This window comes from Delphinapterus leucas, chromosome 4 (genome assembly GCF_059928025.1).
Source record: "Delphinapterus leucas isolate spDelLeu-1000000601 "Yukka" chromosome 4, BTC_Dleu_Yukka2, whole genome shotgun sequence".
NCBI classification, from domain to species: Eukaryota; Metazoa; Chordata; class Mammalia; order Artiodactyla; family Monodontidae; genus Delphinapterus; species Delphinapterus leucas.
The window spans coordinates 18,894,900-18,921,064 of record NC_143132.1 but is presented as its reverse complement, the minus strand read 5'-3'; the positions used below and the strand labels follow the sequence as shown (position 1 = coordinate 18,921,064).

Genomic DNA, 26,165 nt, shown 5'->3' with positions numbered 1-26,165 from the left:
ATAAGAAGTCTTAACGTGGATAAAGAAAACAGCCACCAACCCTGTCACAACTAAACAAATTCTCAATGAATTTGAACTTCAAGGTTAATAATGCTTCACTTTAATATTTTAGATAGTCACTGCTTTGGAAATAAGCACCACTAGAAATCCACATGGCTAATTTCAATGACAGCAACTGCTATTCTTCGATGTTTAAGACCAACAGAAACATAATCTAAGCCTGTAAGAATCCTTGTATTTTTGGTACTTCATATAAACATGAGTTTTAAAACTTTTGAATATTTAAGAATCACCTGGGTAGGGTAAGGAAAATGAAGATTTTTGTAAATCAGAGGTAGAGCCCAGAGATCTGCATTTTTAACAAGAATGCCCCAACATTATTGGGCATCACTTGGCCCCAAGAGCACATGGCTTCCAGAATAACAACTTCCACAGGGAGTGCACTGGATGAGTTCTCAGGTGCTTTTCACAACCAAACCAGCAAATGCCAGATACTTTTCTCTGTCCATGGCAGATGTACAAAGGTGCAGAAATCACACAGGGCAGTGAAGGAAGCCTAAGCTATGAGCTGTTGAGTCAATACACTCATCACACTAGCCTGCTCTGTTAGTGTGGACCCATCTCTTTATTTTACATCAAAGAGATCTAGAAAGCAAGCAAGGTCTCTCTCATACATTCATACAATATTTGACTTACTGGACAGGAAATTAGGCCTTTTTTTTTTTTTTTTGGATAACTTTGTTTCAGTAACTCTGCAGACAGTCTCAACTTAATTCCTCTCTTATACCCAGAAGAGGTACTTCAGGTATAAGAAAGCTTCTCCATCAAGATGGAAAGAAGGAACTGAAGTGTTGAAAATTGGTTTTCTGCCAAAAGGAAGGCAAGAGAAATAAAGCAGAGACTTAGCCTATAAACTTGAAATCCATTCCGGCAAGGCCTGAGTACTAGATTAAAAAGGTACTTCCCCCAGACCTCATCTATTCCTACTTTTCTTGAAACAGCTTCTGTTTTCTGTTTTCCTCATGGTAACTGCCATTGCCAACAGCAATCTGGAAACTGTTCTGATTAATTCTTAGCAGAAAACCGAGAGGCTATTCCTGTAATTATTATTATTATTCTCAAAACACTTAAATTTGGTTGGTTTGCTTCAAGTGTTCATTCTCAGTATTAAAAAAAAATTGCCAAGAACTTGTTTTGACAGATGACAACACTGTAAAAAACAGGAGGAGGGCAGCAATAGTGCTTTAGGAAGTATTTCTGTTCTTTATTTACAGAATAGCATAGAAATTGAGATCTCTAGGGTTATAGTAGACTATAAAACCTTGGAAGAAAAAAAACAGAGATGGTCTAACACTTTCACTGATCATTTAGACTCGGGATTTAAAACCATTTCCACCTAAGTTTCTTGAAATGCTACATTTCCAGCCAACATCACGTACTGCAACTTCCCTACAATTTTAGGGGCACGGAACACCAAACTGAGAGAAATATAAACTGAAGAGGAGTCAGTTTATAAATATAAACTGAAGGGGGAGCCAAGTCTGCTGCATGTCATTTGTCCTTTCTTTATAGTTATTTTAAAGGCAGTGATGCTTATCAAAAAATATAAATAGTCCTGAGGGGTTTCAAGTGACAGTAGAAATGTCCCTCTCTTCTCCACAGGTGGGCCAGGATATCTGGAGGGATATGGTGTCAAATTAGAGAAGACTGTACGTTTTAATTTATTAGGGAGAGGCAAGCAGTTCCATAAAAAGATTATACCCATCTAATGATCAATAGCTTATGAAGTTCCTTTTCACTTGCCCCCATTATGACAGGGTATGACAGATTTAAAAAATTACCTATTTGATAATTAAAAAAAAATTATGTTTTGATTTTTAGTATTTAATCATGAGAAGTGTATCTTTTCATCTAAGACTATCAGCAATTATGTATCTTTTTCTATAAATGGAGCTGTTATATTTATGAATTAAATACATTAACTTCATTTAGGTTTTCACCTTAAGTACTTTTTGTGGTATATGGTTTTTTATCATGTGGATTTAGGACATAACAGTATGGGTAAATCTAAATGGCTTACTGGTGGGCTAGAATAGATCCTCACCTATTTATTAACTTTTTGTAAGTTGAATACACTCTAAATCAGTAATTCTCAAAGTTCTGCATGCATCACAGTCACCTGGACAGCTTGTTAAAAGCTAGACTGCGAATTCCTCAACCCAGCATTGCTGATTCAGAAAGTCTGGGGTGGGACCAGAGAATGTGAATTTCTAGCAAGTCCCCAGGGGACGCTGATGCTGCTGATCCAAGAATCACAAATCTTCTAACTGAAGAATTCCTTGAAGACACGTATTTGTAATACTGGCTTGTACCTAGTAATTTGTTTCAGGAGAAATGAATGCACAAGAAATTTGATTCACACCCTCAAAGAGATTATAATTAGTACAGGACAATTAGTTGACATGTACACATCAAAACAACAGCAGACACATGTAATATATAATGATCATTATAATGATCAGAGTACAGATGCTTTGTGTTAATTAAAGAATTAAAGGGAGAGGTGACACGAGAGTTGGGGTTTTGGAAGCTCAAAAAGATCTCAACAGGCCAAAACTGGGCAGGGGTATTGCAGGCAGATGGAGCAGAATATGTAAATGTATCCAGGGCTGTGGACGTAAGATCAGCCTTCTTGGAAGGTTAGGCTCATGAAGGAGAATAAGGGGAACAACTATTTACTTTGCCTGTCCAGGGTTATTTTATTATTATTTAAAAAAATTGAAGCATAGTTGATTTACAATGTCACGTTAGTTTCAGGTGTACAGCACAGTGATTCATATATATATATATATATATATATACATACATATATTCTTTTTCAGATTCTTTTCCCACTATTTGCTTTGCTGTTCAGGGTTATTTTGAGAATCAAATGAGTCTTAAACAAAAAAGAGAAGAAAAGAGAGCACCTACCAAGCACCGGTGCAGTACCACGGACACCTAAGGGGACAGGAGGAACCCCCAGGGACCGGGTAGGAAGTGGGGCGAGTGAAGGGGGAGGAGAAGTGGAGGCGGGACGGGACTGGTGTCCCTGAGGGGCGGCTGGGAGAGGGGAAGGGATCCCACGTCCGAGGTGGAAATTGGGGGACCATTGGGAGGGCAGAGGATCAAAAGGGAGCATGGTCACGTTTCCCCTGCCCACATGGGCCCTGGGGAACCTGCTGAGATCCCGGGCCGGATCCTCTGCCCACCGAGGCCCCCTCCAGCTGTCCGGGTCCTGAGGAAGTGGGAGGGAGGGAAGGCGGAGCAAAAGTAAAGGCCGGACCTCCGGGACCAGCACTCCTGAGGGGTGGCTGGCGGAGGGGAGGACGTCCTACATCCAGTGGGACCAACCCATGGTTAGGGGTCCAGCAGGGACGGTGAGGGAGGGGCGCAGAGGAACAGAAGGGAATGGGGCCAGCGCTTTCCCTGTCCACTTGGGCACCGGGGACCCGGCTGGGCTCCCGGGCCTACTCCTCTGCCCTCGGACCCTCCCTCCCGCAGTGCAGAGCCCAAGCCCTGCCCCTACACCCCAACCCGGGGCCCCACCTCTACACTCGGAGACCCCCTCTGAGACCCCCTCCAACCGCATTGGGCCTAAACCCCACCCACACACCCTCACCCAGGGCCTTACCTCCAAACTCCAGAGCTCCACACTCCCGAGGCCCTCCTTTGGACATGCTGCCCCTCCCTTTCTATGCAGGTCCTAAGCAGAGGCCCCACCCCACACTCAAATGTCACCCCCCACCCACCTAGGTCCCGCCCTGCCCTAAACCCCGCCCCTGCCTAAGTTCCACCCCTGCCTAAACTCCGCCTCCATAGCCAAGGCTCTTCTTTTCTTTTTTTTTTCTCTTTTCCTCTTTTAGATTGGGGTTCTCTTTTACCTTGTTGATTCATTGTTGTTGATTTTTTAATATTTTTATTTTTCCTAATAAATCTTTTATTTTTCTAATTTTATTTTATTCTTTATACATTATTAGTGATCACTCCTTTTGGCCTGTTGCCCCCCCCCCCTTTTTTTTTCTGCTGTGGTTTTATTTTAGCTTGTTGCAGTTGTTTCAATTATAGTTTTATTTTTTCTAATATATTTTTTATCTTTCTAATTTTATTTTGTTTTTTATTCTTTGTACGGCTCATTTTTTTCTTTCTTACTTCCTTTTTTTTTTTTTTAACCATGCCATGAAGCTTGGGGGATCTTGGTTCCCAAGCCAGAGGTCGGACCCGAGCTCCTGTGATGGGAACTCCGAGTCCAAACCAATGGACTAACAGAGAAACTCAGATCCCAGGGAATATCAAGCGGAGCGAGGCCTCCTGGACGTTGTCATCTCAGTACCAAGACCCAGCTCTATATAACTGCCTGCAAACTCCAGTGCTGGACGTCTCAGGCCAAACAATCAGTTTGGCACGAATAACGCACCACCCATAAAAAAAAAAAAAAAAAGAAGAAACGGAAAATTAAAAAAGAAACGAAAAAAAAGTTACAGACGAAGGAGCAAGGTAAAAACGTATAAGACCAAATAAATGAAGATGAAATAGGCAACCTACCTGAAAAAGAATTCAGAGTAATGATAGTAAAGATGATCCAAAATCTCAGAAACAGAATAGAGAAAATACAAGAAACATTTTACAAGGATCTAGAAGAAGTAAAGAGCAAACAAACAGTGATGAACAACACAATTACAGAAATTAAAAATACTCTAGAAGGAATCAATAACAGAATAACTGAAGCAGAAGAACGGATAAGTGACCTGGAAGATAAAATGGTGGAAATAACTGCCAGGGAGCAGAATAAAGAAAAAACAATGAAAAGAATTGAGGACAGTCTCAGAGACCTCTGGGACAACATTAATGCACCAACATTAGACTTATAGGGGTCCCAGAAGAAGAGGAGAAAAAGAAAGGGTCTGAGAAAATATTTGAAGAGATTATACTAGAAAACTTCCATAACATGGGAAAAGAAATAATCAATCAAGTATGGGAAGCACAGAGAGTACCATACAGGATAAACCCAAAGAGAAACACTCCGAGACACATATTAATCAAACTATCAAAAATTAAATACAAAGAAAATATATTAAAAGCAGCAAGGGAAAAGCAACAAAATAACAGACAAATGAATCCCCAAAAGGTTAACAGCTGATTTTTCAGTAGAAACTCTGCAAGCCAGAAGGGAGTGACAGGACATATTTTAAGTGATGAAAGGGAAAAACCTACAACCAAGATTACTCTACCCAGCAAGGAACTCATTCAGATTCGATGGAGAAATTGAGACCTTTACAGATAAGCAAAAGTTAAGAGGAGTCAGCACCACCAAACCAGCTTTACAACAAATGCTAAAGGAACTTCTCTAGGCAGGATACACAAGAGAAGGAAAAGACCTACAATAACAAACCCAAAACAATTAAGAAAATGGTAACAGGAACATACATATCGATAACTACCTTAAATAAAAATGGATTAAATGATCCAAAAGACACAGACTGGCTGAATGGACACAAACACAAGACCCGTACATATGCTGTCTACAGGAGACCCACTTCAGACCGAGGGACACATACAGACTGAAAGTGAGGGGAGGAAAAAAGATATTCCATGCAAATGGAAATCAAAAGAAAGCTGGAGTAGCAATTCTCATATCAGACAAAACAGACTTTAAAATAAAGACTTTTACAAGACACAAAGAAGTACACTAAATAATGATCAAAGGATCGATTCAAGAAGAAGATATAACAATTGTAAGTATTTATGCACCCAACATAGGAGCACCTCAATACATGAGGCAAATGCTAACAGCCATAAAAGGGGAAATTGACAGTAACACAATCATAGTAGGGGACTTTAACACCCCACTTTCACCAATGGACAGATCATCCAAAATGAAAATAAATAAGGAAACACAAGCTTTAAATAATACATTAAACAAGAGGGACTTAACATATTTATAGGACATTCCATCCAAAAACAACAGAATACACTTTCTTCTCAAGCGCTCATGGAATATTCTCCAGGATAGACCATATCTTGGGTCACAAATCAAGCCTTGGTAAATTTAAGAAAATTGAAATCGTAACAAGTATCTTTTCCAACCACAACACTACGAGAATAGATATCAATTATAGAAAAAAAAACTGTAAAAAATACAAACACATGGAGGTTAAAAACAATATGCTACTAAATAACCAAGAGATCACTGAAGAAATCAAAGAGGAAATCAAAAAATACCTAGACACAAATGACAATGAAAACACGATGACCCAAAACCTATGGGATGCAGCAAAAGCAGTTCTAAGAGGGAAGTTTACAGCAATACAATCCTACTGCAAGAAACATCTCAAATAAACAACCTAACCTTACACCTAAAGCAAATAGAGAAAGAAGAACAAAAAAACCCCAAAGTTAGCAGAAGGAAAGAAATCATAAAGATCAGATCAGAAATAAATGAAGAAGAAATGAAGGAAACAATAGCAAAGATGAATAAAACTAAAAGCTGGTCCTCTGAGAAGATAAACAAGATTGATAAACCATTAGCCAGCCTCTTCAAGAAAAAAAAGAAGACTCAAATCAACAGAATTAGAAATGAAGAAGGAGAAGTAACAACTGACACTGCAGAAATACAAAGGATCATGAGACATTACTACAAGCAACTATATGCCAATAAAATGGACAACCTGGAAGAAATGGACAAATTCTTAGAAAAGCACAACCTTCTGAGACTGATCCAGGAAAAAATAGAAAATATAAACAGACCAATCACAAGCACTGAAATTGAAACTGTGATTAAAAATCTTCCAACAAACAAAAGCCCAGAACCAGATGGCTTCACAGGCGAATTCTATCAAACATTTAGAGAAGAGCTAACACCCATCCTTCTCAAACTCTTCCAGAATATAGCAGAGGGAGGAACACTCCCAAACTCATTCTACGAGGCCACTATCACCTGATACCAAAACCAGACAAAGATGTCACAAAGAAAGAAAACTACAGGCCAATATCACTGATGAACATAGATGCAAAAATCCTCAACAAAATACTAGCAAACAGAATCTAACAGCACATTAAAACGATCATACACCATGATCAAGTGGGGTTTATCTCAGGAATGCAAGGATTCTTCAATATATGCAAATCAATCAATAAGATACACCATATTACCAAATGGAAGAATAAAAACCATACGACCATCTCAATAGATGCAGAAAAAGCTTTTGACAAAATTCAACACACATTTATGATAAAAACCCTCCAGAAAGTAGGCATAGAGGGAACTTTTCTCAGCATAATAAAGGCTATATATGACAAAGCCACAGCCAACATCATTCTCAATGGTGAGAAACTGAAACCATTTCCACTAAGATCAGGAACAAGAGAAGGTTGCCCACTCTCAGCACTATTATTCAACATAGTTTTGGAAGTTTTAGCCATAGCAATCAGAAAATAAAAAGAAATGAAAGGAATCCAGGGGCTTCCCTGGTGACGCAGAGGTTGAGAGTCTGCCTGCCGATGCAGGGGACATGGGTTCGTGCCCTGGTCCAGGAAGATTCCACATGCTGTGGAGCGGCTAGGCCTGTGAGCCATGGCCACTGATCCTGCGTGTCCGGAGCCTGTGCTCTGCAATGGGAGAGGCCACGGCAGTGAGAGGCCCGCGTACCACCAAAGGAAAGAAAAAAAAAAAAGGAATCGAAATCAAAAAAGAAAAAGTAAAACTGTCACTATTTGCAGATGACATGATACTACACATAGAGAATCCTAAAGATGCTACCAGAAAACTACTAGAGCTAATCAATGAATTTGGTAGAGTAGCAGGATGCACAAGTAAGGCACAGAAATCTCTTGCATTCCTATACCCTAATGATGAAAAATCTGAAAGAGAAATTAAGGAAATACTCCCATTTACCACTGCAACAAAAAGAATAAAATACCTAGGAATAAACCTATCTAAGAAGATAAAAGACTTGTATGCAGAAAACTACAAGACACTGATGAAAGAAATTAAAGATGATACAAACAGATGGAGAGATATACCATGTTCTTGGATTGGAAGAATCAACATTGCGAAAATGACTCTACTACCCAAAGCAACCTACAGATTCAACGCAATCCTTATCAAACTACCAATGGCATTTTTCATAGAACTAGAACAAAAAATTTCACAATTTGTATGGAAACACAAAAGACCCCAAATAGCCAAAAGAATCTCGAGAAAGAAAAACGGAGCTGGAGGAATCAGGCTCCCTGACTTCAGTCTATACTACAAAGCTACAGTAATCAGGACAGTATGGTACTGGCACAAAAACAGAAATATAGATCAATGGAACAGGATAGAAAGCCCAGAGATAAACCCACACACATATGGTCACCTTATCTTTGATAAAGGTGGCAAGAGTATACAATGGAGAAAAGACAGCCTCTTCAATAAGTGGTGCTGGGAAAACTGGACAGCTAGCTACATGTAGAAGAATGAAAGTAGAACACATCCTCACACCATACACAAAAATAAACTCAAAATGGATTAAAGACCTAAATGTAAGGCCAGACACTATCAAACTATTAGAGGAAAACATAGGCAGAACCCTCTATGACATAAATCACAGCAAGATCCTTTTTGACCCACCTCCTACAGAAATGGCAATAAAAACAAAAATAAACAAATGGGACCTAATGAAACTTAAAAGGTTTTGCACAGCAAAGTAAACCATAAATAACATGAAAAGACAACCCTCAGAATGGAAGAAAATATTTGCAAATGAAGCAACTGACAGAGGATTAATCTCCAAAATTTACAAGCAGCTCATGCAGCTCAATATCAAAAAAACAAACAACCCAATCCAAGAATGGGTGGAAGACCTAAATAGACATTTCTCCAAAGCAGATATACAGATTGCCAAGAAACACATGAAAAGATGCTCAACATGACTAATCATTAGAGAAATGCAAATCAAAACTACAATGAGGTATCACCACACGCCAGTCAGAATGGCCATCATCCAAAAATCTACAAACAATAAATGCTGGAGACGATGTGGAGAAAAGGGAACCCTCTTGCACTGTTGGTGGGAATGTAAATTGATAGAGCCACTGTGGAGAACAGTATGAAGGTTCCTTAAAAATGTAAAAATAGAACTACCATATGACCCAGCAATCCCACCACTGGGCATATACCCTGAGAAAACCATAATTCAAAAAGAGTCATGTCCCACAATGTTCATTGCATCACTATTTACAATAGCCAGGACATGGAAGCAAGCTACGTGTCCACTGACAGATGAATGGATAAAGAAGATGTGGTGCATATATACAAAGGAACATTACTCGGCCATAAACAGAAGCAAAATTGAGTTATTTGTAGTGAGTTGGATGGACCTAGAATCTGTCATACAGAGTGAAGTAAGTGAGAAAGAGAAAAACAAATACCGTATGCTAACACATATATATGGAATCTAAAAATTAAAAAAAATGATTTTTATGAATATAGGGGCAGGACAGGAATAAAGACACAGAAATAGAGAATGGACTTGGTGACACGGGAAGGGGGAAGGGCAAGCTGGGATGAAGTGAGAGAGTAGCATGGATATATACACACTACCAAATATAAAATAGATAGCTAGTGGTAAGCACTAGCTATCGTGCTAGTGGAATCTTAACCACCGTGCCATCAGGGAAGCCCTACATATATACTTTTGAAACCCTGTAATATTCCCTTGATATTATTAGAGTGGTGACTGAGAATTAAGGCACTTACCTAGTGATATATCAGTGGCAATGATAAAGTTAATTTTTTTTTTAATTGACTAAAGCTGTTTGAGTAGAAAACTATATTAACAACGTTTCATACACAAAAATTTAGAAAACTGCTTTTTGGTATCATGGAAAACTTATAAACAGCAAGAAGCTTATGTTATCTGGTCACAGTCATGACTAAAGAAAAAATTTTAGTGTAATAGAGGAAGGTTACATTATGAATGATTATGCTTTCAAGTCCAGCTCCACACATGATACTCTCCTTATTGTGTATGCCACATCAAAAAGGGCATTTTGGCAACTTTCCTTTCTATCAAATATGTTGACTATCATTTGAGAGTAAACTCATTTTAATTATTTCAAGCCTCAGTAATCATCAACAAAATGAAGGCAGGTTTTTGCAAAAGAGTCACTAATTTAGAATTTCAAACACCAATTTCTCTCTCCACCTGTCCTGTCCTCTGCCCAAAACCTAGAATGTGAAATTTGCTTTGTTTCTAGAGTTACCTAAATAAAAACAGTATAAGACGTTAATAAGTATAATCATATTAATATGATATGTTCCCTTTTGCATTCCCAGCTCTCCACTGTTCAGGTCCCAGGAAGTTCCTTCATAACTTGGCAAAGCTTCAGAAGCAACTCACTACAGCCCCAGAACTTCCCTTCACTATGCTAGCCTCTGAAAGAGAAGAAATGTATCATTTGCCAAGACCAGGCTGGCTCAGGCTCTTGCTTCTGAGAGGCATGAAACTTGCAGCTGGCCCTTCCTCCTGCTCTCAGATGACAATGCCTCTGGTCTCTACTGGCCTTAGGAGAAGCTTTATCAAGTTTAATGTTAAAATGGAAGCTGAACACACAGTTCCTCTATCTGCTCTCATGGGATGGGCAGACTTTTCTAAATACCACCCAGACCAAAAGCAAAGATACTGAGACATGCATAAGACAATACAAGTAGTCACCATTTCCTGTTCCACAGAAATAATAAGATTTAACTCATGCTTTTATGAGCACATGTAAATAAATATATTTGTAAAAAATTAAACACATTAAATAGGCTATTTTAAATTCACTGTCTCAGGTCAATGGATCTAGCAACAGTAGTTGAAATTAAGTAACACCCTAACTTTGGCCTTCTGACCACCTGTTTTTCACTCCAAGTCCAAAAGATTGTTTCTGAATAGTGTTTTGATTCATATGATGTAAACACTCCTTTGGACACATGCCTCATAATCTGGAATGGGTTAATAAATTGATCTCCTGTTTTTGATGAGACATTATACCCCAGTGTCTATGACTGATTTTCTAAAGCAGGCCATGGTATAGATGGTAGGAGAATAGTTAACAAAGAGTAACAGAGCTTACTCAGGGAGTACATTGCAAAATTTGTTTCTGAGTTGAAGAGCAAGAGGCAAATTAACATTCCTTCCAAAGTCTTTCTCACATGCAAATACATTCATCTCTCTCCCAGTTAGACTTTGTAGAAACAGATTTCAAAATTAATCTCAATTTGAATGCATCTCTATTTTCAGGGTGGCAAATATCACTACAATTTTTTTCTTCTCTTTAAAAATATGAACCTTGAAGGCAGCTGGTTGTGAAAAACAAAATAACCAGCCCTTGTTCCCCAGCGTAAAATCACTGGTTGCTCCCCAGAATCTACCAAAAAAAATCAGGATACATCTGTGGCAGGGTTCCCTGCCAGAAGTAGTCTAGGAGTTCCCATTGTGGTCTGACTTCACCTCCCAATCATTTTAGTTAGGATTTGTTTTTGGATTTTGATTCAAATTACAGGGCCATGTGCAAGAGCTGTTGAGTTAAGGAAAAACTCTGGAACTGCACTCGATCATCACAGGCACCAGCAGAGCTCAGTGTGAGAGGCACTGCCTCAGCCTTCACCCATCTGGTCAAGGTGCACACACACACGCACACACACACACACACACACACACACACACACACATGCACACAAACATATCAGAGAATGGCATGAAAATAGACAAAACCCACCAATGTGTCACAGTTGTCATGATTTAAGGAAGAGTTCACAAAGAAATTTCCTTGAATCTCACCAAAATTTTGAGTAAAGGGTGACAGTGTGCTAAGTCAATTTTCCTGGGACTTCTAAACATTTACCCTCCTGAATGGGGTCAAAGCAGAATCATCTCATAGTGGATATCTCTTCAAGTAGTGATAGTGTTTTCAAAGTTCATTAAAAAAAATTACAATAGAAATACTCCCTGAATTGATCTACAGATTCAAGGTAATCCCTATTAAAATTCTGACTACGTTTTTAGCAGAGATGAGGAAAAAAAGAGTTCAAAATTCATATGGAAAAGCAAGGGACCCCAAATAGTCAAAACAATCCTGAAAAAGAACAAAGGAGGAAGACTCACATTGCCTGATTTCAAAACTTACTACAGAGCTACAATAATCAAAATAGTGTGGTATTGTAATAAGAATGTATATATAGAACGAATAGAATTGAGAGTCAAGAAATAAACCCATATATCCCTGGTCAACTGATTTTTGACAAGGGTTCCGAGACCATTTAAAGCAGAAAGAATAGTTTTTTTCAACAAATGGTGATGGGACACTGGATATCCACATGTAAAAGAACGAAGGGGCTTCCCTGGTGGCACAGTGGTTGAGTCCGCCTGCCGACGCAGGGCACACGGGTTCGTGCCCCAGTCCGGGAAGATCCCACATGCTTCAGAGCAGCTGGGCCCGTGAGCCATGGCCACTGAGCCTGTGTGTCCGGAGCCTGTGCTCCGCAACGGGAGAGGCCACAGCAGTGAGAGGCCCGTGTACCAAAAAAAAAAAGAATGAAGGGGGATCCTTATCTCACATTACATATAAAAATTAACTCAAAATGAATCAAAGATTTAACTATAAGAGCTAAACTATAAGACTCTTGGAAAGAAACACAGGTATAAGTATATTTGACCTTGGATTGAGCAATTGTTCTTAGATATAATACTAAAGCATAAGCAACAGCGAAAACAAATTGATAAACTGGACTTCATCAAAGTTTTACAATTTTGTGTGTTCAAAGGATGTCAAGAAAGTGAAAAGAAAACCTACAAAAAGGGAGAAAATATTTTCAAATCATATATTTAATGGGAGTTTAGTATCCAGAATACATAAAGACCTTTTACAACTCAATAATAAAAACGCAGAGCACTATTAAAAAATATGCAAAAGATTGTAATAGATACCGCCTACTTATTAAGACTGAAAACATAATCCAGAGAGCCACTGCAATGGTATGAAATAAACAATGTGGTTTATATGTAAGTCATCTAATGACTGCCAGGGTACACTGGGATCGCAAGAAATAAGATCAATATACCACTCTGAATTATATATATATTAATGTCTATAATCTATCTGCCAGAATGGCAGAGATTATGCTTATTTGTTTTAAATTAAACTTTTTGACATTCATTCTTCCTAGAAAGTGTATACTTTTTAAATAATGCTAAACGATTGACTTTTCCTTTAAAATTATGGATCAGAAAATACAGAAAAAAACACATCTGTTTGCCAGAAGGGAATATTATAAAAATTACCCAGGGAAACTGATGTTGTTTCCCTGAATAATTTCCATGTCAATAATTTACATATGTCAAGTTATATACATCAACTTTTTTTTTAATATTAGCCAGCATTTAAAAATATTTTTTTAAATTAATTAATTAATTAATTTGTCTGCATCGGGTCTTAGTTGCGGCACGTGAGATCTTCGTTGCCGCGTGTGGGATGTTCGTAGTGGCACGCGAGGATCTTTATTTGCGGCATGCAGGAATCTTCCCACTGCAGCATGTGGGATCTAGTTCCCTGACCAGGGATTGACCCAAGGCCCCCTGCATTGGGAGCATGGAGTCTTAGCCACTGGGCCACCAGGGAAGTCCCTACATACATCAAAAGGACCCTATCACTGACTTCCACAGATCATCTGAATGACATACACTATATTTATAGATTCAGTCATTAAACTCCTAAGAAAAGGACAGCTTACATATCATATCCAAAAAAGGTATAAAGAACTAAATGTCTGCAAAGCACTAAACTAGACACTATGGGTGAGTTAAATGCTTAAGGGCTGTAACCTCCTAAGACTATTTACAGACCAGTTGGGTTTGAGGTATGAACTCATTGGCATTGACACATCTATGTTTTGCTGTTTAGAGACATTTCAACATGGCAGGCAAAGCATCAGAAAACTGGGTTGCTGTTGTCATAGTATACTTTTCCGTTTTGAAGATTAATATGCTTACATGTAGGTCACTTGACAACGCAGTTTCATTTTCTCATTTATAAAATAAGTTGTACTATTTTGGAAGAGTAAATGTCTTGCTTAAGAGGGAGACAAAGATATACATTTAGAGGGTAGGCAAATAAACACTGGTCAAACCTGTAATTCAGGTAATAATACTGGAAAAAATACTAATAAGGAGCTCTGAGACTACTGTAAAACTAAAGGAAGAACATGTCTTTGGCAATTTATGATACAAATAAATGTTCTTGTTGCCAAATACTTAAATCAGTTCTAAAATGTAAAATCTACTTATACTTAAAAGCCATTTCCTATGGAAAATAAGAGTGGAGTAAGTTAATAGTTCTCTCACTTTATTTACTTTTATGATTTTTTTTTTCTTCCTGATGCCCTCCCCTGACTAACAATTATACACAAGGATACTTAAAATTCTCAGTAGTAATGAATGTTCCATTTTGTTGGTCTGGAAGTGCCATAGATATTCTATTTTAAGTCTAGACTACTTTGGATTCATTAAATCCAAAAATCAATAGGTTTACTAGGAACAGAGAATGGAAACACTGTCCTTGAAATAAACATGCTGTATTTTTCCCAAAGAGCAGAAAAGTTTATCAGGAGGCCACACTCAAATTGTAATAAAAAATTATAAGCCTTCTTTCATTAACTTGAGTTTCTTGATCTCCTGCCACATATTTCAATCCCACCCCATTCACTATGGATTTGTTCCGCCAGAGATCCTTCCAACATCTGGTTTACAATAATTCATGTTTTTACTAATTTTGAAAGCTAAAAGAAAAAAAAAAAAAACCCAGGGTATGAAACAATTAGGCCTTCCTTCCCCCTTTCCTTCCTCCTATCTTTCTCATAAATTGATCATTACAGCGTTCTGTGAAACAGCCAGCCCTGAGTTGAGAGCTGCAATGTTTTTAGCCTTGAGGAAGCTGTAAAATGAAGTACTCTGGTGAGTGCTGATAGAAGAATAGAATCCTTTTAGCACAGATTTAAGGAAGATTACAAAGGATAAAAAAATCCACTCATTTTGAAACAGCAAATTGACAAAGCAAAGCCGAGACGAACAATAGTAGAGATGAAGGAATTCTGCTTTTTTGAAGGGTTAAAAGATGATTAAGACAGAATATGGACATTGAAAAGAGGCATATTTTCCTTAAATTAATGATTATATCATTTGCTGAATAAAAAAAAAAATGTCCTAAACAGCTGTTTTAAATGAGGAAGGGATTCTTTCCACCTCTACAAACACCTTACGTCTTTCTTTACAGAAAGCTTCATAATTTGTATGCAAATACATTTTTTAAAAAAAGGAAAACATTAAGTAATAAATGATGTGCCTGGGAACTTGCACATAATAGTAATTCAAACTAAACTGAAAAATTATTATAAAAGAATAAACAGCAAGCTTTTATAAAACTAATAGAGTAGTTTTGATAATTCATACTTATTGGTGGAGCAAAGCAAATAAATAGCCTCAGACTCTGGTTGATGGAAGAGTCAAACCAGACAACATATTTAATAAATCAAGTGTCAAAGTATATAAATTGGGCAGAAAGCCAAATAGCAGAGGGTCATGGATAAGATATAGTACAATATTGTAAAATGTTATTAGTTACAGTCCTGAGAACTCTGCTTTATTCTTTATTTTGATACCTTTGCCAACGCACCCATTTTGTTGGCTTGATAAATCATAGCGTTAGAGAATGCTGCGGCCGAGGAAAGAGATTTGTTTTGTGTAGCACTAGCTATGCTAGGTGCTAAGGAAGGAGCTCAGGGTGGGTCTTTAGGGTTATGGAGGAGATCACCTGAGCCACCTAAGTTAAGGATCATCTACTTTGCAGCCTAGGGATTTGCTTCAACCTAGGCTATGATGACTAATACTACAGAGTACCAGGTCCTCTGCTGGATCCCAAGGATACAGACATGACCAAGACATGTCTTGGAAGATCACACAGGATTGGGGGCTGGTGGACATGTCAATAAACAATTAAATACAAAGTAGAGTATGGTATTAGAGGTGGATACATGGTGCTTTAGACACTGAGGTTTAGTAGAAGAAAATTCTACTGAATTGAGAGTAGGAAAGTGGGTAGCAGAGAGAGTATGAGCTTCGGACTCATGCAGACCTTGGCTCCAATTCCACTTTCATCACTTTACTATCTGTTAAGGGCAAGTTAGTTGAAGGTGCTGTCACTGAATTCACCAGTGTTGTCACTAGCGCATATGTTGCATTTGTGTGAATTATAAGAAAGCTCCACTTCACGTGGATGTGGCCCCATCCCAGAGGACTTGGCTTCGTCAGTGGGATGTGGAATGAATGTCAGTCTATGCTTTTTCCCTAAACCACCTGTCACATCTATATGTGGTGGCCCTGAACCTCAACATGGGTGAACTTTCATAAAGAACTCAGGCCAGCAACATCATCAGTAAGAGAGTCTCATCAGTTCGCTATATAACTGTCACTCAAACACCAGCTCTTCCCTCTGGCTCCCTACGCAAATTAGTCAAGGGCTTATGGGAGTGTGGACATTTCAGTTGAGTATTGAAGGATGCTGCTTTTCAAGCAAGGAAGAACCATGTGCAGGCTGTATTTTCATTTTAGCAGGGAACTCAGCCCTGAAGAGGAAGAATTTGGGTAGGAGGGGACCAAGAGGCAGGATGACTAGTTGAGAGTCCAGTGAAACTCATGTGAGAGGATAAGGATCTGAGCTAACAATGTGGATTTACAGAGCAGGGATTCCACATGAATATAGGAGGTAGAATATATAGGATTTCAGATTGATAAGCAATCATGGGTGGAGGAGAGGAAGGCATCATGGATATGTATAGGACAACTGGGATAACCCATAAATGAGATTGTAAAATGGGTCAATTTCAAGAGGGACACAATGATTTCTTCCTTGCACACATAGTTTGGAGTTTGAGAAACAGGTGAAATATAGGCATACCTCGGAGACACTGCAGGCTCGGTTCCAGACCACTGCGATAAAGTATCTCAACTTTATATCTCAACAAAGCAAGTCACATGAATTCTTTGGTTTCCCAGTGCATATAAAAGTTACGTTTACCCTATACTGTAGTCTATTAACTGTGCAATAGCATTACGCCTAAAAAGACGATGAACATAACTTAATTAAAAAATATTTTATTGCTAAAAAATGCTAACCATCATCTGAGCCTTCAGCGAGTCACTATCTTTTTGCAATAGTAACATCAAAGATCACTCATCACAGATCACCATCACAAATGTAATAATAATGAAATAGGTTGAAATATCACAATAATTACCAAAATGAGACTGAAGTGAGAAAATGCTGTTGGAAAATGGTGCTGACAGACTCACTCGACACAGGGTTGCCACAAACCTTCCATCTGTGAAAAATGCAGTATCCGCAAAGCGCAATAAAACGAGGTATGCCTGTGTTCTGAGTCTGGAATATGTCACTGGGACTCAGCAGACAGGTTGTTGTTATGGATATGGGATTTACTTGAGTTAACAGTAGAGCAGCATAAACAGATGGCTTTCTCAGGAAAGCACAGTGGGTGAAAACGGTCAGGGCTGGAACTCATGGCCCTGACGAATTCTAGGCTTTAGTCAGTCACACTTTACTGTTCTCACAAATTTGATGCCAGTTCCCACTTTCGCCCTTTTCTTTCTGGTGTGACTAGCTTCTTCCTCAGTTTCACCCATAATAGAGAATTCTACCCTCGTGGGAGCATAAACTACCTGAAGCAGATAAACCTATGTCACAAAAGATACTAGCAGTTCCTCAGGACTGGTGAAAACCCTTCATCTCCAGAGCAACTATTACCCTTATTTAACAAAAGTATTGTATTTCTCTCCAGATGGTTTACTGTATTAAACATATTCTAACTGCCTGCATTTATAAGCACAAACTTTTATATAAACAACATGCATTTGTAGGTTCTTTTGGATCTTCTCCTTTTCCCAGCAGCTCTGAATTTTAGTATGCTTCTTACTTACACTGAACTGACTCCAAATCTAAAATCTGATTACACACAGAAAAGGCAGATGCATGCAAATCAGACTAATGACAAAGCATTTAATTAGAAATTAAATGTACAGGACATACACTGGAAGAAATCTGTGCAGATTCTATTTGGAAAGTAAGCTAAAAACCAACTTCTATTATGGAAAATTTCAAGCGCCTATAAAAGTTAAGAGAATACTACAAAGAACTCCCGCTCAGCTTAAACAGCACTCAGCTTAAACAATTGGCACTCACAGCCCATCTTGTTTCATCCATAGTCCTACTTTAAAAGTAAGTTATTTTTGGGCTTCCCTGGTGGCGCAGTGGTTGACAGTCTGCCTGCCAGTGCAGGGGACACGGGTTCGTGCCCTGGCCCGGGAAGATCCCACATGCTGCGGAGTGGCTGGGCCCGTGAGTCGTGGCTGCTGAGCCTGCGCGTCCGGAGCCTGTGCTCCGTGGGAGAGGCCACAGCAGTAAGAGGCCCGCGTACCGCAAAAATAAATAAATAAATAAATAAAAATAATAAAAAATAAATAAAAATGGAGGCAAGAAAGATTTTTTAAATGATTATCTTTCAGGATTCGGTGTTCGGTATACTCAGAATGACAAAACTGTTTTTAAAAATGACATGCTCTTAAGCTTACTTAACAGTTTTTTTTTAAAGAAAAAAATTCTATGATTCTAGTTATCGGAATATTCTCCCTGCCACTGAGATTTGAAGTTTAGTGTGTGGTTCTACTCTTGGGGCATTTTGCAACACTCAAGACAGCTGAATCACCATCTGTTCTGTGGAACTGCGACTTATTAGTGGTCACTGCTTTCAGTAGTATTTTGCTGAATGAAAACGTCTGGTAATTTAATTAGAAAGAGTCAACCATAATTACTGGCTGAGAGTGAAATATTCTAGTCCTTTGCAATGGCTTATTCCTCTATAGTTTGGTATTACTGGCAACACCTCAGTTGAAGTTCCTTATGAAAATAAGCTTGATAAGATGGCTATAAGGCCAAAATACATTCATCTAGAAGATTTGAGATTCAGTTCATTAAGAACGTGATTTTTCTTTGATTTTGTCCCTTCTACAACTTATTGGAGGCCTTTCTTATACTTATTTAATACACAGTATTTTAAAGGTTCCTTACACATGTCTATCCTAATATATAACAAGAATATTCGTTTCTTAAAGAAAGGATCCTGTGTGTTAATACACAACACTGAACAGACCATTATTACCTGATAAGTGCCAAATACTTGGTAGTAATACAAACAACACTTGCAAGGTATTACTAAGTTAGAAAAAAGAAGAGTAGAACAGCACTGTTATGACATGTAAAAATCGAGCCAAGCCGTGTTTTGGGCGCTTCAAAGCAGGAATTCCTGCAACCGGTACACCATCTACAACATCCTGGGTGTTCTGTTTTCAGATAACCTGCATCTGTTTTAAACCAAATTAAGCATCTATTTCCAACCCAATTAAGAAAGAACAGGACTCATTATGGAGAGGGATCCACCACACACATATTGCTTATTTACAGATGGTTTATGCACCATGTCGCCCGGATTCATACATCTGCTTTATGTTGAAAGATGCACTAGGGTAATTGCATCTAAGTACTTCTGTGAGGCAAAGTTAAACAAATATGGGCATTTTGGGGGTTTGTGGAGAATTATGTTATGCGATACTTCACTCCCTTTCCAAGAAAAACAGAAAAGGGAGAACTTACTCATACGAAATATTAAAGATGTCATTAGGAAAACTAGGGCCATAGGAGACAGTGGGCACACAAGGTCGGTTTCCTGGTTTTGATAATGCATGATGTTACGTAAGATGTTACTACTGAGGAAGGTGGGTGATGTCTACCTTGGACTACTCTGTATTATTTTTCCAACTTCTTATGAGTGTATGATTATTTTAAAAGTTTAATGAAAGATAGCAGGCATATAGTTAATTAAGTTTAAACAACAACGTGGTCCAGAGAACACTCATGGCTATGCAGGGTGCGGGGTGTGCATCAAAGAAAGACGCACTACTGAATATAATAACCTCAAAGTCAAAAGTCAGAGTTTTGTGGTTTTGCTGTGCCCCTTGAGATATGCGTGACATAGGCAAGTTTCTTAAATTGTAAGTTTGGGCTCCTTCATCTGAAAAATGAGGATATCATGGCACTCATAAGATTATGACAATAAAGAATTAAGAGATGAAGGGTTGTTTCTATTAAACTGTAAAGTACCAAAGCATCATAAGATTGACTAAATTAGAAAACTGTTAACAAGTATAATCCAACAACAAGTGGCTCAATATCACACAAATAGACCAAAGTCAAATTACATCCCCCTCGGCTTTTGTCAGTATGCAGTTAAGACCTGATGCAATTGCTAAGATGAGAGCAACTTCCACTCCCCAAGAGTTTCACTGTAGAAGGGAATCTGCTCTTTTTCCTTCCACATATTAAAACACTGATGATTCCTGATGCAGATGAACTCAGTTCCCTGATTTTCTCCTACAGGAGGAAAATATGTTTATATGCACAGAACCAAAAAAACCAGCTCACTCACCAACTTCATCCTGAATTTCCTCGGCCACAGCAGGAACATTGTAGAGCAGAGAGAGAGACTGGTTCATGCGCTCGTAAATCACGCGGAGGTGTGTCATAACCTGCAGCAACGGATGATAGCTCCAGGTAAACCATCTCTGGAGTAAGGAACAGTTATTTTCCTTACCAAGCACTGCAGACAGATACAAACTTCCCAAATAAAACTGACAAAATGCTGCTGGAACTTTGAACATGAAAGGGCATCTTTATTTTTCTTATTCCCTCATTTTTTGTTCTCTAACTTTGGAGCTGCTTTAAACTTTCCATTATATTATATGCTTGTAACCATAAGATATAAAGCCAATTGAAAAGACCATTTCTGCCCAATTCTGATTCCTAATATTGAGATTCCTAAATAAGCTCTGATGCTCCATATATATATGTCTTTGCAAAGTTTCCAATAGATGGGATCATATGGATATTTAACATGAAACATAGATATTTCAAAAAATTCTTCTGTTTAAGGAAATGTAAAATTTCAGATTTCCAGAGGTAGATCCCAGTTGTCAAGTTTTGAAAATGGCAGAGTATAAAACTTATCACTACCAAGTTTCATTTAGTCTCACATTATCTCCAAGCATTACAGTAGAAATGGAGTTTATGATTGTCTTCTATAATTTAGTTGAACCAAATTTTAGCGGTTTTGGTTTATACAATTTTGTTTTCATTTTAGTCATCAGAGTTTGATGGTTCCTTAAGAATCAGTAGCAGTAGACACTCAAGATTTTTATATTCTTTGTTATTTTCATAACTCAGAAAGTGCCAAACCACATGTTGCCCTAGGACAAGCCTTTAGAATTTACCAGGTATTAAAGAACTCTTGCTATAGAGGTCCAACACCCATGGCTATTCTGGGAATACCTAAAGATCCAACTCAAAGGGCAAGAACACTGAATTGTCCAAGTTGCATGATTACCACATTCTGTGCTTACCTGGGACCGGATCTGAGCAGCTTTCTTTGGATCCACCATGCGAACATGTTCAAAATGCTTTAAGGTATGCTGTCTATCTTTCTGTTCGGCACGGACATACTTCTTTAGCATGTTGAACACATGACGAGGCTGTAGGGGAAAAAAAAAAGTTCAGGTTTGTCCAAAATATTGCTTCTTCCAATGGCTTTGGGTCAGAGGTCCCGCTAATTCATTCCATGATGTGAAAGCACTGTGAGTCACATTTTTGCAATTCTCCATTCCCTTCTTACTAGGTAATTCTTATTTGATTGGTCACTTTTCATTTCTGTAACAGCATTTAGCATTCGACACATATCATGATGGCTATCCTTGTTAACATTTTCTTTTAAAATAGTGTCTTCTGCTACTGAAGGACAGTTAATTTTGGATCTGTCAGATTTAAGTTAGGTACTTTCCATTTTCCCACCCAAATATACAGGGGCATATGAGACTACAATTCTATCTGCACAGTCTTAATGGTTGTCTCAGCAGTAACTGTTGCACAAATAATCCCACCATCAGTAGTATGTAATAATCAAAATGAGAAAAATAATAGATAACCACTACTAACTTGCAGGCCAAGAAATAGCTGATAAGCTCTAAGAGACATCATATTTTTCTGGGAGAAAGGCCAATGTATTATTTTACTTTGGAGTTTAATTAAATCCTTTCCATGCCATCAGATTCTAATTCTTTCAGCAACAATTAAGTTGCTTCTTAAGTGCTTCTATTTTTTTTCTAATTGATTCCATTTCATTTTTATTCCAGTCTTACTTGAAAGCATTCATCCTCATAAAAAAAAGGGACAAGGTCTGCTTTCTCTATCCTTAACAATTCTCTTGCTACATGCATTCTACTATGTGATTTTTAAAAATGATTTCCAAAGACACATGTTTCTTCTTCATTAAAACAAACAAAGAAAAATTACCTATGCAAGTTCATATCAGAAATAGAATTTTGGCCATTTGGGTCTATCTAGTTATTATTAACCTGTGAGTCATGGGCACCTTGAAAACCAGTTGGAAGGTACAGAATTTATTCACAGAGATGGTGTATGTGTTTTCCAATACCTTATGGACTGTGCCTCCCCTTCTCCTGTTGCTTAGCTTAGGGCCACCTCCCTGACATGCCAGGTGGAGGTGGTACCCTTTCTCTGTGCTCCCATGAAATGCTATGCAAACCCTCATTATTGCATTTCTGACTGCTCTGACTGACATGCCAGGTGGAGGTGGTACCCTTTCTCTGTGCTCCCATGAAATGCTATGCAAACCCTCATTATTGCATTTCTGACTGCTCTCTTCAACTGTGAGATTCTTAAGGGCTAGATTTTGTCTTTCTTTATCAGGAATCACAAAATATACAGTGCCTGACTCAGAGAGGGTGCTCTGTACTATACCTTCCATAGGCCACATTCCTATACTTATGAAAAACAAACAAAGAAATACAATGAAAAGAAAGTAAACCTGAGTTCATTTGCCTTATTTATTTCTTTTATCCTTTTATCCTAATGTGCTTCTCCATAATCTCCAAAAAAGGCAGATATCACAGCTTGAAACAGTTTTGGGCAGCACATCATTACAATTTTCACTGGTACTCTGAAATCTGGTTGACCCTACAAATCAGGGAATGGCCTTTTAAATCTGAAAAGGAGAAAAGTAGTAAAAGAGATAAAAACCGACGAACTTCTTCGATAATATACATATTTAAAAGACAATAGGTTTTAAATATATATATTTTAAAAAGGTGATTTTGGGGTCAGAAATCAAAGGCCGAGTATTGTTGAATGCAATGGATATTTTATATGCAGGACTGTGCAATCAGGATATTACATACATGCTTGTTCCTTATTCAACACCGAGTCCTAAAGAAGTCCCTCTAGTTCTACTGCAATTATGCTTCCAGAATTGGAGACTGCAACTAATTGCATTCATCAAAGGTATCCCAGCTGACTGGCTGAATGTGCTTTCTCAGGTGCTCTACTTCATTTCTTTCCTCTTGAAAAGGCTTTGTGGTTTTAAAGAAAATGGAATTTTTTTTCTTTAAGAGCTCAAATAAGAAAAAAAAATACTTCAATTGAACATAAAGATTGTTTTTCATCATAACTTTCTTTTCTTCTTTTTCTTTTTTTTTTTTTTGTAGTCAGTCACCTATGTTTCTACAAGGCATGTTGTCCTCAGAGGACTGTCACCTCCAAGCATGGGCACTAGGATATAACTGCCCCAAACTGGCCTTGGCATTGCTGCTCTAAGCTGAATTCTGCCAACTGACACTTGGGTCTCCCCACACTGCTTTTTTCCACTATCATCACAAACAGTATCGATTACCACTTGCTATTATTAATGTTAACATTAATTTAAAAATAAACACGAGTCACAAAATATCTAAGCCTCATCTTCCTCATCTGTACCATTCAGATAACGATCTTTCATACGGTGTATGTGGGAATTAAAAATGTTGTTAGTTACTCACACAACTGCTGCATCCACAGCTGCTACTCAGTACACGCTGATTTCTTCTACTCAGTCCCTACCTCCATCCCCTCCCCCTTTCCTTTTCTTCTAAGCAATAACAGTTCAGCACTTATTCACTGCTTATATGAATAAGATTGCGTTTCAAGTGCTTTATTCATAGTAACTCATTAAATCTTCCTATCAACCCTGTGACAGAGGTGCAGCTGCTTGCCCCACTACATTGATGAAGCAAACAAGGCACAAAGGAGGTTTAGGACTACGAAGCTGGTTCCATTTCGTTACAGAGCTAGTCAGGGGTACAGCAAGAACAGGTAGCCCAACATTGGCTCCGCAGCCCGTTCTCCTGATCGCTATGCGATCGTGCCTTTCAAGGAAACTCTAAAATGGACCACACCAAAGACATGTTCCACAAAGTAACCTATAGAACTGGAAACTGAAAGAAATCGCTGAATAGTTAGAAATGAGAGCCTGTTCTAGGAGTCCTTGCCTGGATTTCTAGCTTTCATAAGCTCAGATAATATTATTTTGGGACACGCTAATATCCGCTCTTTTAATTGTGCTGAAAATCATCCAGATTTGTTCAATCTTGGAAATACTGTCCTTGGTTTTTGGCATTCCGCTGTGCTTTAGCTAATGCCTCGGATGTAGGGAGGAGAAATAGCAAGATAGGAAGGTCCTCTTTCAATCTGTTTAGGATTACTGGAAAAAGATTACAGGTATTAATAAAAAGTTAGGCTTTTGTGACATTCATGGATTCTAGTTCTAAATCCATCCTTTTCTTCTACTAAGATGGATAATTAAATGGTGAATGTGTTCGTATGCTGAAAATAGCTTATCTCCTTTAATACCGACATTTCTTTATACGTTTCAGAAGTATATTCAGAAATATATTCCTAACTTTCCCCCCCAAATCCCTAGAGCTTGACAATGAAACAGTAGCACACCAGGCTCTCGTGATGGCCCAGGCCTCTCTCTGCTGGGGAACAAAGCTCCTGTGAGGATAATAAGCCCTAAGAGCCCAGCGTAAGCCATGACCTCATCACTGTTTATGTGAGCTCAGATACACACTGCGTGTGCATCTATACAAACACCAGCCTTTTCTTCCCATTGCCTACACCTCAGGACACCAGAATTCAGGAAGACACTCAGAAAGACACTCTGACGTCCCTCATTAAATGAATTACAAGGTTCTGTTTGGTTGACTTATTCACGTAAACATATTTCTAACGATCATGCTTAGAAATGAAAAATAAATCAGATTAGTTTTTACGTTGGAGTAGACAGACAAATCACGTCAAAGGAAATGGCAGATGAGATACCTCATAAACAAATGCTATTTTAGTTAAGAAAGAAAAATAGATAACATTCCTTTGTACTTCTGTATATTCATTGGCTTTAGTTAAACAAAAAAAAAGAGTTCTGCCTTTGGTATGTGATTCATGCGTGTTTCATTCAAATACAGAAATAACTGCCTTTACAATTTTTAGCCAGAACGCAGAATTTCCAAGGCTTAAAACTATTTCTAGAGCTATTTCACATATCACAGAATAACAGGGAACCTCCATTGTTTCGGGAATTTTATTTCATTATGTTAGGACAAAGATGAATTTCTTAAAATTGTAATTAAAAACTCAGAACATTCATCTAGAAATGATAGGAAAAATACCTGCTATCTCTATAGAAATATATTCTCTTAAAGTAACTGCTATTCTATTGTCATGATCCTTACATTTAAGACAGGATTATTCAGGCGATTAGAAAAACAAGCTTAAGAATTCAGTGGCTCATTGTAAGGATACTGGCAGTAAGCAGAGATTAGGAAACATTTTAACCTCTATGCATATAATTTCAACCTTTCTCAAGTCTTTAACATCTTCTGTAACTAGTAATAACATTTTTTTCTGCCAAATTCTCCTCATTTCACAATATTCTATGCACTAATACTGAAATCTAGTTATATTGCCATTGAATGGCTAATCTTATTATTAAAAATTATAGCAAAGAACAGAGATAATAAAAGGAAAAGATCTGCCCCAGGGGGACTAATTATATCCAATCCTTTTTATATTGTCATTATTGTTTCCAAGTGTTTAGC

The 26,165-nt window shown here is 38.1% G+C and overlaps 1 protein-coding gene across 6 annotated transcripts in view; it reads right to left on the bottom strand.

Moving 5' to 3' along the window:
• The window catches only part of APP (amyloid beta precursor protein), a 277,800-nt gene that overhangs the window by 46,798 nt on the left and 204,837 nt on the right, over window positions 1-26,165 (bottom strand). For all 6 annotated transcript variants that reach the window (XM_089910361.1, XM_089910360.1, XM_022573753.3 and 3 more), the window contains 2 exons: window positions 21,582-21,710; window positions 20,612-20,711 (listed from right to left, as the gene is read on the bottom strand). In XM_089910361.1, the coding sequence (XP_089766487.1) occupies window positions 20,612-20,711; window positions 21,582-21,710 (229 nt within the window). The remainder of the gene's footprint in view (window positions 1-20,611; window positions 20,712-21,581; window positions 21,711-26,165) is intronic.